We start from the raw sequence: 17,263 nt of genomic DNA on the forward strand, positions 1-17,263 counted from the left end.
CTCTCAGACCAGCACTGGCCAGTTCGTGTCTGACCTGCGGAGTCCTGCGGCTTTGCTTCAGCACCAGGCCCTGTGCCAAAGGAGAGTAGGCGCCGCCGAGGGGCCCCAAAGTCCCAGCCTCATCCCGACAGGCAGATGGGCTTAAAAGGGGGCCCGCTTGTTTGTGAGAACACAAAGTCTTTTGGATAAAGAGAAGTCGTCCTGGCAGTCACACCTCAATGATGTTGACAGATGGCATCCTATTGTTGTTGTTGTTGTTCTTGGGGAACTGTGGGAGGAAAGAGGAAGATGACAGGTATGAGGAGGCTGCAGGACTCACAGGAATCATACAATAAGCTTCTTCAATGAGCATGAAGATGCCTCTGTACTTGGATGTTTTATTGATGTCTGTAGCAAGCGAGCGAAAGGAATAAACATTTGTTTTTGACTTTTGTTTTCTGCTCTGGTTTGAACACAGGAGGTGAATATGGTATGGGGCTCTGTGCATTGATCCAAAGAAGCTTGTAAGAAGCAATGGCTCGAGTGTGTTTGCTCGGTGTTGCTGAATGCAGCATCGTCATGCACATAATGGTGCCATGTTGAAGCAGTACTTAGCGTTAGCCTGGAGCTGATGTTCAGATCACTGATCAGACACTATGAGTGTGAATGAAGTGTCAGTGGAAAAAGTCTAGAAGTGGCCGGGACCATTCACCTGCCCGGCTCCGCTGAGGGGGAGGCACCCAGGGGGAGGAGGAGGAGGAGGAGGAGGGGGGTGGGTTATACCTTACTGCGCAGCAGCCCCCCCGTTGGGTGTTCAGGAGTGCTGCACTCTGAGGAGTTTTTGGCTTTGTCCTTGTTGTTGTTGGGCTCGTTGTCTTTGATTATGTCATACTGGCGGCAGAAGAGAGCGATTACACCTGAGAGGAGAGAGGGAAAGTATTCACAATCATCCAACTCTGATTCTCCATGAAGCAAAAATGAATCCACCTGCCTTTGTAAGCCGCAGCTGCATTTTTGCTTATTTTGAGTAAGATTAGAAACAGAAACAACGCATGTGAAGCTGTATAATCCTGGTTTATTGATCGGTTTTGTTCTCACCTGCCCACATGATAAGTACCACCACGATGATGATGAGCTCCCCTGCCCTCAGCTGGGTGGTCTGGCCCACTTCCTCCATCGTCACTTCGTCTGAAGGCACAGTCAAGAGGCAACATGTTTAGAAATCTGTTACAGGAAGTGGATTAGGATTTACCAAACAAGAAAAATGAGACGTTATTCAACATGTATCATCGAAAAATCTGCTGAAGAGACGGCAACACTGCCAAACCATATACTAACCGTAGTCAGTTTTTGCTGCCGAGCTTCATCAGAGCCTAAAATTAACATGAACTTAATAGATAGATTTTTTTTTTTTTGAGAATTACTGTCCACTGTCTCAGACGCCCCCTCATGATCTGAGGTTTCCCTTTTACACTTTGCATCATTGCAGCCTGTTTTACACACCGTCATCGAGGTGGCTGTGTTTTCCAGTCTTGAGCCAAGTCAGTGTTTGGAAGACAAAGAGAGGGTTGGCTTTGAACAGCTTATTATACAATATATCAGCAAAATGTTTTCCATAAAATCTGGGTTTTCACTGAGTCTAATGACTGACGCTTCAATGACACTGAGCTTTCAGGCAAGCAAGTCACCATCAGTGTTTTTATGCTGTGCAGGTCTCTCTGGTAATAAGAATTAGCAGGTGGCTCTGTCACAGAATGAGCACACAACCATTCCCTCAGAGGGAAACCAGTTGACAGATCTAGGTGTTGTTATCACAGGAAGTTTGTATCCCATATATCTTCAATTAATTGTGGCAAAGCTCATATAACATGCAGATATCAAAAGGTAAATTAGATGGCACTAACTTCAAATTGTCTTCCATTTTTAAAAAAGTGAAATATAAGATTCAGCCCCCCTCTCCTCCTCAGTAATTTCTGTACAGTCCCTAAAGGGGTCTAAACAGCAGTCTGTGAACAGGCTATTAACAACAGGGACTTTAGTAATACTCTTTTAATTGCTTTTAATTCATGGTTTTACTTACAAGCCTATAAAGCATTTCATGGTATTTTTTAATTAGATCTTTAATTTTGTCAGTGCACCTGCTACTCACGTCTCCCATGACCACATAGCAATGAGTTCTGTCGTATGGCTTGGCCTCAGTTTCTGGCAGCAGCATACTTCTTTAACTTTGATTGTGCATTCAGTATTTGCCGGGTCTCTCTCACTTTTTTTCACAGTCAAACAGACTTTTCCATTTTTTTCCACATAGTGGGATGCATAATTTTCCTTAGGCACACTTTCCTATGATAATTCTTCACATTTTTAGCAAGTGTTGTTTTTGCTTCTACTGCAGTATTTGTAATTGCCAACAGAGGGCAGGCTGGAGAGTCCTCTTGAAACTCTAGACTCATCATCTTGGGAGGCACCACAGCTGAGCACCCCATCTTCACAATAAACAACTAAAGAGTGATATTTTTCTTTTTTACCATCAACTCCCTGTTCTCTGCCTTTCCTTAGAGGACAGGATTATTCTCTCTGTCTTTGCTTCCTAAATTCTCGGTGCATATTGTTGTAGAGCAAAAGCAGACCTGACTGAACTATACTGCTCAGTCATTTTATACAGTTGGGGGTTTCATTGATGTACTTTCTGCTTTTATTTTCAGCTGTATTCTTACTCTGGAGATCTTGAACTGTCTTGCTTTTAGCTCTTGAATCTCACAGGGTGACTGTGTCACTGTTTCAGAGCCATCTTACTCCCTTAAATGTTCTATGAATCGAGTGCTTTTACCCTTTCAGATCTCAGTCTATCCTTTGGCACCTGGAACTTGTTAGCTAGACTTCTGTTTCTGTTACACCTTAAATCACAGGTGTGGCACAGTGGTGGCAGGGAACAGTAGCACAGGTGTTGGTGATGACCTTGGCTGCAGTAGAGAGGCTGTTGGCTAAAAGAAGTAATGATTTTCTAGAGACTGACTTCATACAGGCAGCCATGGAGATGTTATTTTGCGTGATCATTAATACACCAAAATGTATGAGCGCCTGATGGAGTCAAAAGATCAGAGGCAGAACATGAAGGGAATAGTTAAGGCTTCATCTGGGCCACAGGGGATCCCTCCCATATTAGAGTGGGATAGACAGATGAAGCAATGAAAAAAAGTTAATCACAGCAGTTAGGATCAATTCACACCAACCTCAATAAAACCCCATCATCATCTCTGAAGTCGAATGACCATCAGGAGGGGTATCAAAGAGAGCAGCGTGTGTTTTTCTTGTGGTTTGCACATGCAGCAGTCTGCCCGCGGACGCCTGCAGGTTTCAATCGAACAAAGCATCAACACGTAGTAACTTTTTCTTGCACTGCTGAGTGTTGAAGTCTTGAGGCTTGATCTAAAGTTCACCACAGCGGAGAAAGCACTCCTTTCCTTTTATTAGATGCAGCGGGTGACATTTGGTGGGCCCAGTGTGGCAGAAACCCCATGCTCCAGTAGCTTTTAGCAACAAGCAATTCTGCTGATCGATTGGCCTCTGTTGCCCAATATTAACTAATCAAAGCAGAACGGCCCAAAGGTGCCTGACACTGTTGCCAGCTGGCCTCGCTGGGGCTAACTGGTCAGCTGTAACACCTCTGACCAAGCTTTAGATGAGGCTCTGAGCTTTCTGAATCAAGAGCTTTAAAGTTCCATTAACTTTTTATGTTTCAGCACCAGAATATTTCTGCTATTGTAAATCTAAACTTCAGCTCTGAAAAATGTAAAATTTTGTTTTATTCTTAAAATTAAAATGCAAACCTGAAGCTCGTAGAGGTTCTCGACAAACGTGAATGTGCCTACAATAACTATATGTTGCTATATATTGTTATGACGTTGTATAACTGATGCCATGTTACTAGTTAAATGAACCTTAGCAACAGTTCACATCATTGTCAGTTGTCTTTTGGTATTGTTACTTTTATTTCAGTGGACACAGTGTAAGAAGAAAATCCAGGGGTTTTGTTCCTCCTTTGGGATGTGGCAGAGCTGTGTGGGGAAACAGTACTTTACTGCTGCCCTGTTTTGACATACATATCAAACAAGTACGTGACAGAAGAGAAGAGAAACTTTTGTTCCATCCACGTCTTTGAGAATTTTCCTGTGGGGCCAGAGAGAGACTGTTCTCCCTTTAATAGATCTGAGGAGGCCAGTGGGCCTTGTTTGCAGTACTTTTTATTGTCCATGTTTGTGTGTCTGGTTCAAATAATTTGTCCAGGGGGAGTGTTCATGTACATTTGTGTGAAACCGTGCATGGTCTGTGCGTTTTTGACAGCAGAATTTAATTGTCAGGATTTCTGTTTCTCCTGTAACGTTGCATCCTCTGTGACTTTTTCCCTTTTTCCCCTCTCTGTCAGTCACCCTCTGTTTCCCCCTCCTCTCTTCCTCTGATTCATTAATGCACAGGTTGTGCTGTTTTTTTTTTTTTTTTTAGATTTTTTTTCATCTCTCTCTCGCTTCCTTTGATCTCCTGAAGCTTAAACCTATTGTGAAAGAGGAAATGAGAAGAAATGTGGAATAATCCAGCATTTCGTGCTCATCCTTTGCTCTTTCCACTGAGATCAGCGTGATACGGCAGAACACAGAAGGGCTGAGCAGTTGAGCGAGGATGGTGAAAGCCTCTCTTTTCTTCTCGGGACGTTCGCCTGTCATATCGAGACAAAGGACTAACAGCTGTACTGAGAGACTCTCTCTCTCCCACACTCTCTACTCCGTGCCATTATTTGCAGTAAAAGACAAACTGTGTTTTTCTCGTTGTGACTCATTTTATCCATCCATCTTGTACTCTAACCACACATCACCTTTCCCTGTGTTTGTGCTCATAGTTCTTTCAGTGACATGTGAATTATAGTAATTCAGTTTAACAAAATGAACAATAATGTAGTGCCCATTATTTGTCAAGCTATTTGTCTATCTAAGTTGAACACAGTGTGCATATTGTACAAAACAGAGCATAAATAAAGTATAAACACCCCAAATATCCTGCTGGATTTAAACAAATAACTGTTTTTCTCAGATGGGAAATGAACTAACACAGATTTTGTCCCTCCCCATCCCAAATCCCAACAATACTGATTTTACACTGAATTACAAACTGACTGACTCGAAAAGCATCTGCTCATCTGTCATGTTCACGCTCATTGTTTCAACGTAGCTAAGCTAATTAAACAGACATCCTTGAGCAAGCAGCGCAAATGAGACAGAGAAGGATGTCTGTTGTTGTGTTGAACTGAAAGGGTGGTGTTGTTGAGTACAAGTGAAGGATGATGAATCACAGACCTGCTCTATGTGGAGATTTGCTTTGGGAGACATGTGCATGGTGGGAAATGTGTGGAGGAGCATGGAGATCGTTTGTGCTTTGCAGCGAACAGAGACTTTGACTCAGTGTGTGTGTGTGTGTGTGTGTGTGTGTGTGTGTGTGTGTGTGTGTGTGTGTGTGTGTGTGTGTGTGTGTGTGTGTGTGTGTGTGTGTGTGTGTGTGCAGAGCCTGACAATAAGTGTGAATCTTACATTTTTGGGGGAATGAATGAGTGAAGTGAGGCAGGGTGTCGCTTCCTTTTAACGACCTTCCAAATAAACCCAGGAAACAAGCACTCACAGAGGCATCGACTCAACAACCTCGTTTTAAAAACTTGAAGGTCGCTCTCTGAGACGCAGGGATGACCTGAGCATTTTAACGGAATAGTTCGATATTTTAGAAAAACATTTGCTCTCTTGCTGAGAGTTGGATGAGAAGATCAATACCACTCTCATGCACATGGCATTATGAAGCTACATCCAAAATTTTTTTCTAATTTAGCTTAGCCCAAGGACTGTGAACACAGAGGAACAGCTAGCATGTCTAAAGGTGACAAAAATCTGCCGACCAGCACCTCTAAAGTCACAGATTAACCCATTATGTCACATTTCTTTAACGTGTACTAAAAACTAAGTGTAAAAACATCAGTTTTCTGGACTGTTTCTCATTACGGTCAAGAAAGTGTGGTACGCCCATAAAACTTTAAGTTTTACAGGTGCTTGAAGTAGGTTAGCTGGCTGCTGGTGGTTCATGCTTCATGTTCAGCATGAAGACGTGGCAGCACGGCAGAGTTAGCAGAACCGTATCGATTCTTCTCACGTAGCTCTCGGCAAGAAAGTGAATGTTGAACTTTTCCTTTAGGGGGTGTGTATAATTTTCCATTCCTCACTATTCCTCATAAAAAATTGAATGACCGTTGTCAGTAAAACTATGTCTGACTGTGTGTTTGCTTCAGTGTGTGTGTTTGTAGTGTAGCGATGGGGCACTTCTGTTTATTTCTATGCATTGTACATGAGCTGGAGCCTCTGTTCTGTCTTCATAGCTTTTGAAAACAGCAGGAGAGAGAATGAAATCTGAAATGCGTGTGAGAAATGTACACTTTTTTTTTATCTGGAGTCTGTGCAGTTATTGATTTCTGTAAATTCTTCCCCTCGGTGAAACAAGACACAGACCACACTTCCTGTTCTAATTAGGCCTCAGTTGTGGAGTGTGCATGTCTTCAGTGCTCTGCAATGATTGTATTTGTATTCTTCATTTCTCTGCCGGCCCACTCGCCACCATGCCAGACATTCGGACTCCTTCTGGCTCCACACACTAGGACGTATCGGAGTATAGTGGCAGCTCACATGAGAGATGAGTGTAAATGAGGGGAAGAATAGATGGAGCAGGGCTTCAGCCAAAAGCCCATCGATTCACCACCCCTCGCAGCTCTGACTGTCTCCTCTCTGTGTGTGATAAATGCCTCTCCTCATTCTGGTTTACTGTGCAGTTGTGCTGGGTGCATGCGGGGTGAAGCCCACCGAGGTACGTCAATACACAATGAAGTATACACCCCCCTCGGCCGTTTTATTCCCGAGTCGTGGTCAGTGGGGGCCAGCTTCAGGAGCATTCTGTTGTGAAATTTCATTTCACGCTTTGTGTGTCTATTGATTTTTATTGGTGTTTAGACAAAATCACTCAAGACATTGTCAAAAGGCCAAGTCCCCAATCGCACTTGCTGTCTTGAAAAGGACAGAAACAGAGTGAGGAAATGTGCACTTTTTTTTTTCCTGTAAGTGTGGACATGTTGGATACTCAGGCAAGTGTTTTAGTACAAGTATTTGTGTTTGTGTGTTTTTGTCTTCGTGCCACTCTACCTTTACTCTTAGAGGCCTGAGTTTCGGCCTCCTTCGGTGTTCGGAAGCGCAGCGGTTCGCTCAGCGGGCTCGTCCCAGACATGCTGATGGACTGGACATGCACGATGTAGTCTGTCTCTTCCTCCAAGTCCCATAATGCACAGGAGCGTGTGGTGGTGTTGACTTCCTGGATGAATCGCAGCATGCGCACGTCTTTCTTCTGTTGGAGCATGACATAGGAGAGATCGGTGAATGTGGTTTACAGCAGGAAGAGGACAGGCGTTACGTTTTGTCGTGTGCTCTCTAACAGTACTGTACAGTAGCTGTCTGAGGGGCAGGGGTGAACCACCCACTGTGGAGAGGGTTATGGTTAAGTTTTAAAATCATACAAGATTGGCTATCTAGCTAACTGGAGGGACACTTGGGCATTATGCTATAATGTCCCTTTAGGACACAGAGAAGGCCTGGATGAAGAAAAGTTTTACTTAACAAGACTGAGAGCGATACTAATGTACAAGTCAGACATATATAAACACCTCACTATTAAAGCACTTGTTCAGTATTTTGGGAAATGTCCTTATTTTCTTTCTTGCTGTAACAGTTAAATGTGAAGGTTGATATCACTCTCATGTCTGTACACTAAATATGAAGCTGGAGCCAGAAGTCAGTTAGCTTTGGTTAGCATAAAGACTGAAAGCAGGGGGGAAAATTAGGTGGTGTTGGGCAGACTGTCTTTTCATGGGAAAGAGATAGACTGCCTGTATCCCTTGCTTTTTGTCTGTATGCTATGCTAAGCTTGCTGTCTCCTGGCTTTGGTTTCGTATTTATAGGATTGAAGTGCAGTATGAATTGTCTTGTGAATCTGGGCAAGAAAGCGAAAAAGTGTATTTCCTAAAAATGTCAAACAACAGGTAAGAAAGTGAAAGATGATGTACAAAGCAATGTTTACACTGTAGACAGGCACTTAAGTTGCCTCTTTTGGAAATAAAATAATATTGGATGTTGTATTTGTAGCTTCTAACATCACATTTCCTCAGCATTTCAGTTTCCTCTGCACAAACCTCACTACCATTGCAAACAGCTGACCCACACTGACCCTGCCGCTGTCCTCCTCCATCATGTCACTCCCCACTGCCTTAAATGAGTGTGTGCGTATGTGTTTGTGTCCGTAAAATCACAAGAAGCCGGCGCGTCCCACGTAAACTAATGCGATTACAGTGTGGGTGTGAACCGAGTAATGTGTCTGAGTTTTTATGTTTATGTGTGTGTGCGCGCGATGGCAGCAAATAATATCACTTTCCCCCTTTCGCATATCTGTCATAGTCTGCTGTTGTCAGAGAGCAGACAGGCAGTCCGACAGGATCCGGCATCCCGTGATAATACCCATAATGCACACTGACTCTGAGCAAGGGAGCGACACAATAAAGAGAACTGGACATGGCAGAAAACAACCAATGATGAACCACAGCTTGATTTAATTAGTTTGTGTGAGTAGCTTATACTTGTATAAACCTGGTCGTACATTTACATATAGTGTGTATCCAGTATGTGTGTGTTACTCACCTGCTGTGTGATGGCAAAGCCAATGACGGAGTCTCCCTCGGGGATGTCCCATGTCACCACAGCAGAGTTTGCTTTCAGCGCTTTGATGGTCACATTGACAGGAGGTGACAAGCTATCTGCAAACAGAGAGAGAAGGAGAAGCAAAAGCTTGTTTTATCTTCTGTAGTACTGAGGCAGACGGAGAAGTTTAAGTCACCGGTTGCAGAAACGGCCACCACCGGCATGGCAGGAAGCCAAATTGAGTGGTGTGAGTAAATGGCTCAGCGGAATCCATTATGTAGGGTGGAATCGATGACAGAGTGCAGAAACACAAAACAATTTCTCAAGAGTGTTACAGTGGTACTGCCCAAGGCTCTGCAGACACTACAGTATGTAAGATATGGAAGGATCAATGCAGTGTATGAGTCCAAATCAATTTTACCATCCATGAAATGGATTAAAAAAACTGAGATTGAAAAGGTTAGAATTTTTAAAGTTAAAACTCTGGTTTAAACTGTTTAAACTTGTATATGAATATTTAAAAATAATATTTTAATGTGTCCACATTAGCAGCATGGCTCTATTGATTGATTGGTCAGTCAGCTGAACCAGGACTGAAATATTGGAGGACTGTTGGATGGATTGCCATGAAATTTGGTACAGACGTTCACGTCCCCTCAGGACAAACTGTAGTAACTTTGGCGATCTCTTGGCAAAAGTAGTGACATCCTAGTTGGTTAGCATGCTGACATGCTAAACTAATATCATGAACATTGTAAACATTATACCTGCTTATCATCTAAGAAAAAGCTTAGAAATGTCAAAATAAAGCCTTATCTTTTTGACATTTGACACACACCTCTCAGACATTCAGAACTGTTCTCTTCAGTGTTGCATGCTTGGATTTCTAACAACACAGTTTTAATGATGAAACGATATGAAAAGACAGAGCAGCCCAAATCTAACCTGGATATCAACTAACAAAAGGTCAACCAACCACCACTGTGAATGAAAACCTATTCAATCTTCACTCTGGATCTATCCGTTTTGTTTTTGTCATTCTGTCCCTCTGTCTGTCTCTGTCTGTATGAGCTGAGCTTCGGTTGCTGGGATTTCAAGCTAAACACCAAATTATTTTATTGGAAACGCTCTTATTTCTTCACTTGGTTAAGTCCCACAAAACCCAAGAGGACAATTGCTGTAGTGTTTTAAAAGCAGAAGGAACTTTTTTTTTTATTGTCAGACAAAACACAACATTTAACATCTGTACAAACAAAAAGGATGATGCCAGAATATGTTGCAGCCTCAGCATGAAACACTGCGAGGTCCAGACTGGTGCAACACTTTGAATCAAAGCATATAAATGACAATAGCTAGCAACACTGTTATGTCATTGTCTGATGTTACCTCAAAGTGCAATGATGCTGCTATCGCTCTTGCCTGTGTACTGGGCTTTAATGCTGTGAGAACAATGTGTGCTGACGTGCCTAAGCTCAGATGCTCAGTGCTGGCCTTTCCCATACTAACAGACAGATAGTATGAAAAAGTCTCTGTTGTTGCTGCTGGTACAAATAATACAGGGAAACTACAAAATGTCTCTAATGTTCACATTATGCTGTACTGTTCATCACAAATGCATTGTGCAGTTGGTCCATTAGTGCAACTGTACATTTTAATGAAAACAGAAATATGCAATAATGAATTTGGACACATGCAACATTAGCAAAGTATCCCAAACTCTATGTTTAGCAAATGTGTGTGTGTGTGTGTGTGTGTGTGTGTGTGTATGTGTGGCTGTTTTCAGCTAGGTGTCATGCTTCACGTTCCAGATACACCACCGGTTTAATTAGGGTCACAGGCTACAAGACTTGAGAATAATGATTTGGTTTCATTATATAATTAAGTGTGAGACTGTGTGTGTGTGTCTGCGTCTGTTTCCACGTGTACTTTGGTGGCCTCAGCTGCTTCTGAATAAGACTCTCTTTAATTACCGTATGCGGTGCACAGCACACACACACATACTCAGACACACACACACTTAATGGCTACAGTCCTATACGAGTGTGTGTGCAGATCAGATGATCAAAGTGCCTGCAGCAAAGGAGAACCTCTCAGTTTGTCTCAGATTCGTGGGAAATGGATTTTTCTTTCACATTGTTTACACAATCACTTTCATTTTCTTTTCTTATAAAATCATTTGAGGCGTCAGCCATGATGGCATGATGACAAGAACCTTCAGACTTTTGACTCCTGATATAAATTGTGATGCAAAAATTTGACAGTATGCAGAGAAATGAATCATGATCTCATGTAAATCTGCTCAGTCATGGTTCCCATAGTCTACTCTTTGTTTCTATTTAGATGCTCTTAATGCCTGAGGGGCTGATTTCGTGTTATTAACACTGTGAACTGTCAGACGTCTGAACTGCTGCCTGGACATTTTGACAATTTGATTTTCTGAAAGAAAGGCAAGAAAATAATCCGCTGATCTGGATACACTGGATTGAACTAAGGCTTCTGAAGCATGTCTGACCAATTTTATTACTTTTTATATTAATGTTTAATTCAAGACATTTTTTTTCCAATTCTATGTTTTACTTAATTATAAAAGATGCTAATGGGTAGTTACATTTTAAAATGCTGCCTTTCACATTTATTATCTAGTGAATTATTCACTTTCTGACATTGAGTTTCTGAATTTTAGCTAAGATTGTCTGGAAGAGAGAGGACTACTGTCCAGTGAGCTAATGTCACAGCTCTCATTCATATTAGTTAGAAGACTGTATCGTTCCAACTTTACATCGCAGCTGACAGCACGTCTTCTGAATCACTGTGGCCTTCTGGGATTGATGGATATTTGTAAAGCGAAGCAGAGCTGGGAGAGATGAATAGGAATGAGACGTGGTCACTCTCAGTGATGCTACTCAGCTGTCTTTAATGGGGTATGAATGTAATTCAGCCAACCGACTGCAGTCATCGAGTTATTGAATAGGTTAACGCTCACTTGCCCTTTGATGGGGACAAATCACACAGCCTGTAATTACAGGATGATGGGCCTCTGCAGCTCTTGTGTACACACAGACATACTGTACATCCAGAAACTGCACCGCAGTACCCAAGAGGGCCTCTGTGTCACTTGCATCCAGCCTGCCTGCTGCTGATGTTTTGATGAATAGCCTGACTAACAGTAGACGGCAGGATGGAGACCTGCTGCATGTCTTCATCAGGGGCGGTCCCTGATGTTTGAAGTGGCTTTGCTTTTGTTTACTGGCTGCTGTTTGTTTTGCCCGTGGGACGGGCGTCTTGGGTGGAGGGGGCTGATGGGGACAGAAGAAGTCACAAATCAAACTCATTATCTCTCAGTTAGTCTCCTCTCACTCTTTTTTTCATTCTGTCGCTCTCAAAACACACAGTGACAGCCAGTGTTTAGCTCCTGAAGAACCTCAGGGACAGGCAGAAGCTGATTTAGACTTTTAACATGAGTTTTGTTGAGTACATGAATGGAATAGGAAATTTTTATCTTCCAAAAGTGATAATAGGATCAGTCTGGCTGTCACTCTACCCCTCTCCCTTCTCAATAATTGCCTGACAACAGTCTGATCTATAAAGCTCTACTTGTGAAGCTCTGTACCTCACTTCTTCTGGTGTCTTTTAAATCCCATAATTTTGCACAGAGCTGGTTAGCTCTCCATAAAGCCTCTATATTTCTGAGACCGTTTTCTCTTTTGTCTTTAAAATGGAGCGGCCGGCTGCAAACCCCTTTGAAATGAGAAACTCCTTTCCTGCTGGATGATCTTAAAATAATCATATCTCACATTTTCACTGATGTCTGTAACTAATGTTACTGAGTGTAGCATTTCTTTTGTTTTGTCCTTTTATAGTACTTAGTGCTGACTGACTGTTGAAATGTGTAAGTGAATTATTGTTTTTAAGTCTCTTGGAAAACAGACTTTGATCTGTCTGTTACTCCAAGATTAAATTAGAGTAAATGAAAAAAAGGATAAAATATGACTTATAGATTGCAGGAGACTGCGACAAGGTGGGGAGTAGAGTTCTGCAGAAACAAAGGCCCTTGTTATTTCTCCTTAGCTTTCCAAAATACTAAGTTAAACATCTCATTGAGTGTCCTCACGTCCCATGGCTTCCAGTCACTTTTTGTCTGTCTTTGTCCGTCTCCGCTCCCCCATATGACTGCGTTATGCGCTCAGGGACAACAAGAGTTGACGTAGGCCGTGACCGCGGGCCTTAAATATCCACATGACATGAGAGTCAGCTCTAATGAAACACCAGACAGATGTCTTCATAAACTCTCTCATCGCTGTGACATGCAGTCTGCCTCAACCTGAGAGACGAGGGTGACTTTGAGCCACAATATCCCTGGTGTGTGTGTGTGTGTGTGTGTGTGTGTGGGGGGGGGGGGGGGGGGGGGGTGTCTTTGTTAGTCCAATGATGATCAGAGTGACAGCTAGGTGTCTATCCCATGCTGAGTAGTTTGAAGGGTGACAGCTCCTTAATATCCCCGTTCATTAGGGAACCCACTGGGAGCGTGTGTGTGTGCTTGTGTGTGTGTGTGAGAGAAACTGTATACAGTTGCTGTTTCACCACACAGACACGAACAGTCCTGGTCTGTAAAGCCTGTCATTATTTAATTACACGTTCTCCTCATCTCGTTGTCGACCTCAGAAAGACAGGATCAGTCCTCCCACACCTCCTCCAGGCCTGCTGCCATCCCTCCGTCCTTACTCCATCTCTGGATCTCCTTTCAGTTTGTTGTGTGTCCTCACACTTCTCAACGCTGGGTAAAGTGCAGTTCACTGCTTTTGAGCTGGTGCATTTCTGAGTGGATTTACAGTCGGAGAGATATTGCGGGAAACATGGGAATACGTAATGTGGAACACTTGATGTGCTATAAAGAACAAATTGTTTTTCTTTCATTTCACCTGATGTGTAACTCTCATTTTGTGATGCTGATGCCTCAGTTGGTCTCTATGGAATTTTTCTTGTGAGCAATCATTTTGCACGGTAGATCTCACTTACTTCTGATATTAACATGCAGTTTGTACAGTATCTGGATATTTTACATGGATGGATAAAAATGCATGTGGAGACCAGGAGTAAATACATGCAGAACTGCGTCTGCAGTCTGATCCCACCACAGGTTTGCTATGCATCTGCTAGTTTGCGATACACTGATTAAAGAAAAATGTATAGTCGTTTATAAACCTGATCAGACAGCAGGGGCTTTAAAACTGAGAAATCATGAAAGCTACATAGCAGGGTGGTGTTCCAGCTTCCATCAGCCCCCATGGGGAGATATTACTGATTTGTACCACCTTATTAATGCTTAGAAATGCATTTCTCAGAGTCAGGCCCCTGGGCTGGCTCAGCTCCCTGGGATGCTAATGAGTTAAGTCTGTAGGCTTGTGAACGAACATGAAAACTGCCTGTTAGCTACATCATGTTCCTCTGTTATCTGGCGTTTTGGAGGCAAGCGCAGGCCTCGGGTGTTTGTTACTTCCTGTTCTTTTCTTTGAATCCCTGTGCTGCTACTAATTCATGTTTAGCAACTTAAACTACTGTAACTCATTTCACGGCTAATAGTAAGTAAACAGTCACTTTGTGTGGAAAGTGTAATAACCAGCAGGTGGGAGAAGATATCCTAGCCAGGGTGCTTTGAAGGAACACTTTGGGAAGGGGGAAGAAATAAAACTTGCGCCACAGCCGTAATGGCTAGAAAGCTAGAAGCCACAGGGGAATTAGCGTCCATAAATTGGGGGATTGCAGTTGCTTGCTGCTCGTTTGCTCCCGTTAACATGTTATTGAGTCTTGGAGCTGTGTGAGCTGTGGCCGCAGTGTGCTCCTGGGGAGGGGGGGGGGGGGTGTTAGCATACATGCAGCTGGCAGGGACACCAGCTCCCCCTCATTCATAGTTAATGTGCCATGATAGAGCCATTAGGATTTTGTGCTCATCTGGAGTTCACCCTTGCATGTGTAAGAGGAGACCTTGGCACGTGGTCTCGTCCTTGTGGATACACACATGCAGTGTACTCACACACACTCACACATATACACATAAGTTAGGAGGATCACAGTGTGACACTAACAGGTGAACACGAGGCGTTAATGAGTGTCATTTAGAAGCTAAAGCATCTGGTGAGTAATTTAGTTCTGTCGAATGCATGTGTGCGGAGCCACACTGTAACGCTGTGTCATTTTTTATAACTGATTGCCCATAATGCCGTTTTCAGTAGAGGCTGCCTACTGTTTCACAGCCATGTCACCACTTTTCCATACGGCTTCTTGAAAAGTTATGTAAACCACAAAAGGGAGCTCCTTTATGGATATCCTCTTTTCTTCCTCTTCTTCGTCTGTTTGTTTCATGCGACTGCCAGAACCTTTGTGTATCCACCACATCCTTGTCAGAGGAAATCCACCTCATACGTTTCCTGTATTTCTTCCTCTCTTTACTTTTGCTTTCAACGCCTATTTTCCTGGCTATAATGGACTCTTAATGCTAAACCTCCCCCTCACACACACACACTTGCCCTCACCGTCTATCTGTTGTTCTCTCTCTCTCTTCTCATCTCTGTCTCTCTAACTCTGCTCACTGTATTTCTGTACAGCTACTACACTGGGGTTTTTTGGCAGCTCCTCCATAGCCTGGTGTGTACAGCTCTCTGCCTGTAACTGACACTTCAATGGGAATCTGGGTGCAGAGAGGAGATGGTGGGTGAAAAGGGGAGACGGTAGCCTAGCTGTGACTCACTCGTGTGCTATTCTACTATTGATTAGCCTCATGCTACTCACACACTCAGCTGCTTTAGAGTGTAGGCACATGTGCCACCAGTAAAGGAGAAGTTGTCTTTAAGGCTGGAATATTGTCCGTCTTTCGTTTTTAATTTTGAATTAATTTAAGATGCCTTCCTTTCACGGCCACAGAGCGCCTGTTTGTGTGCGTGGGAGGCTGCAGATGTGTGTTTTCTGCATGTCGAACAGAGCCTGTGCATCCTCTGTGGTCCGTTCTGCCTCCATACACCGCGGCCCAGCGCCGTCAAATAATCACACCTGAGGGTCTTTTTGTCCCTTTGTAGAGAAATGAGTTATTTACTCATAGGAAATGAATTTTCCAGCCCCGCTGGCCACGGGAACGCTGAGGTGGAGAGGGTGGGGTTGCAAAACAGCATCTTTCTCCCTCTCTTTCCATCAGATGGACACACGCGTGCACACACACACACATACACACACGCTTTTCTCTAATTAAATGTCAAAAGGCAGAGTATGAAAATCAATGCAGCATTGTGTGCAGAGAGAATGCAAGGCAGCTAATTCAGAAAGGCAAAGTAGTGCCGTGAGGCTGATTATTTGACAAGCGCACTGCTAATGAAATCTACTCTCAAAGCAAGAGCTACCAAGGCAGACCCCCCCCTCCCCCCACACCCTCAACCACCCAGCCCCACCACACCCAGGCACGGAAACAGCAGTAATATGGGATGGGGCTGATAACACTAAAAGCGCTCACAGCTTGATATAAGGTTATGAATATGATATTAGAGCTTGATAATACTCTTTTCTCCGTCTTTCACTTCACACGTACTGTAGCTTCTCTCTGTCTCTCTGTGGAGTTTTCTCTCTGTGGAGTTTCCTCCTGGGAGGATTGGTGTCACAGGCAGGTGGAGGGGGAGAACGTGAATAATACTCTCTCTGATTCCTCCATGTTTCACTCTCTCCTTTCGCCACTAGCTCTCTCTCTGTGGGTTTGTGTTTCACTCTTGTGGCTCTAACACCAGCACTCCTTTCGTTCGCTTTCTCTCTATCCATCACCGCCTTCATCTCAGTGTCTCTCTCCAGCAAGTATTCCCCTAAGACGAGCACATGCTGTGTGACTGACTACTGGCCCCTGACTGAGGATTGAGGCCCCCCCACCAAAACCAGACTGGCAGCTCCCAGCACAGTGGTCGATCAGAGGAAACTGACCGACATTCACACTGAAAATCACACACACATTTACACTTTTACACATGTAGGTGTCTGACTACGTGGTTATATTTACACTACCATAAAAGAAAAAAGCAGAAGGCATTCCTGACTTATCTGTGTCAGACACAGCACCTGGAACAGCCGACAAAACTTTTGTAAAAGAGTCAAACGAACAAAAGTGCACGTCTGTGTTGGTAAAGACAGTGCAGGTGACTTCCTAGGCGGCCTGCCTGTTCTGCAGGCTGCTCAAATGTAAAACACACCATCTGGGACCCCCTCCCACAGGGTTTGAGTGCCCAGCACCAAAACAAAAATATTATTTTTATGTTCTGCTGGGCTGCTGAGGCAAACTGGAGGAGGAGGAGGAGGAATCCAGGGACATACGCACAGTTGTGTTCTGAAATCATATGAATGTTTGTTTCTACTCTTTGAATCCAACTTTTCTCCTGGTGCTACCAGTGATTGCTACCCATAATAATTTGATATAATGAGACAGGTATATTTCCTGTTATACTGTAAAGGTAAAGCAAAATCAAAGCAGATTCATAATGTGTGTTTTAGTACTG

The 17,263-nt window shown here is 43.4% G+C and overlaps 1 protein-coding gene across 1 annotated transcript; it reads right to left on the bottom strand.

The window, feature by feature from the left end:
- Positions 1–149: 149 nt before the first annotated feature.
- fndc5a (fibronectin type III domain containing 5a) lies at positions 150–8,965 on the bottom strand. Its single transcript, XM_041061318.1, has 6 exons — positions 8,938–8,965; positions 8,742–8,857; positions 7,200–7,398; positions 1,078–1,167; positions 763–896; positions 150–268 (listed from the first exon to the last, which is right to left on the bottom strand). Exons 1-6 carry the CDS (start codon positions 8,963–8,965, stop codon positions 209–211), a joined length of 627 nt encoding a protein of 208 aa, XP_040917252.1. The 3' UTR covers positions 150–208.
- Between the last annotated feature and the right edge of the window lie 8,298 nt (positions 8,966–17,263).

The sequence above is a fragment of the Toxotes jaculatrix genome, chromosome 17 (genome assembly GCF_017976425.1).
Source record: "Toxotes jaculatrix isolate fToxJac2 chromosome 17, fToxJac2.pri, whole genome shotgun sequence".
Lineage (NCBI taxonomy): Eukaryota > Metazoa > Chordata > Actinopteri > Toxotidae > Toxotes > Toxotes jaculatrix.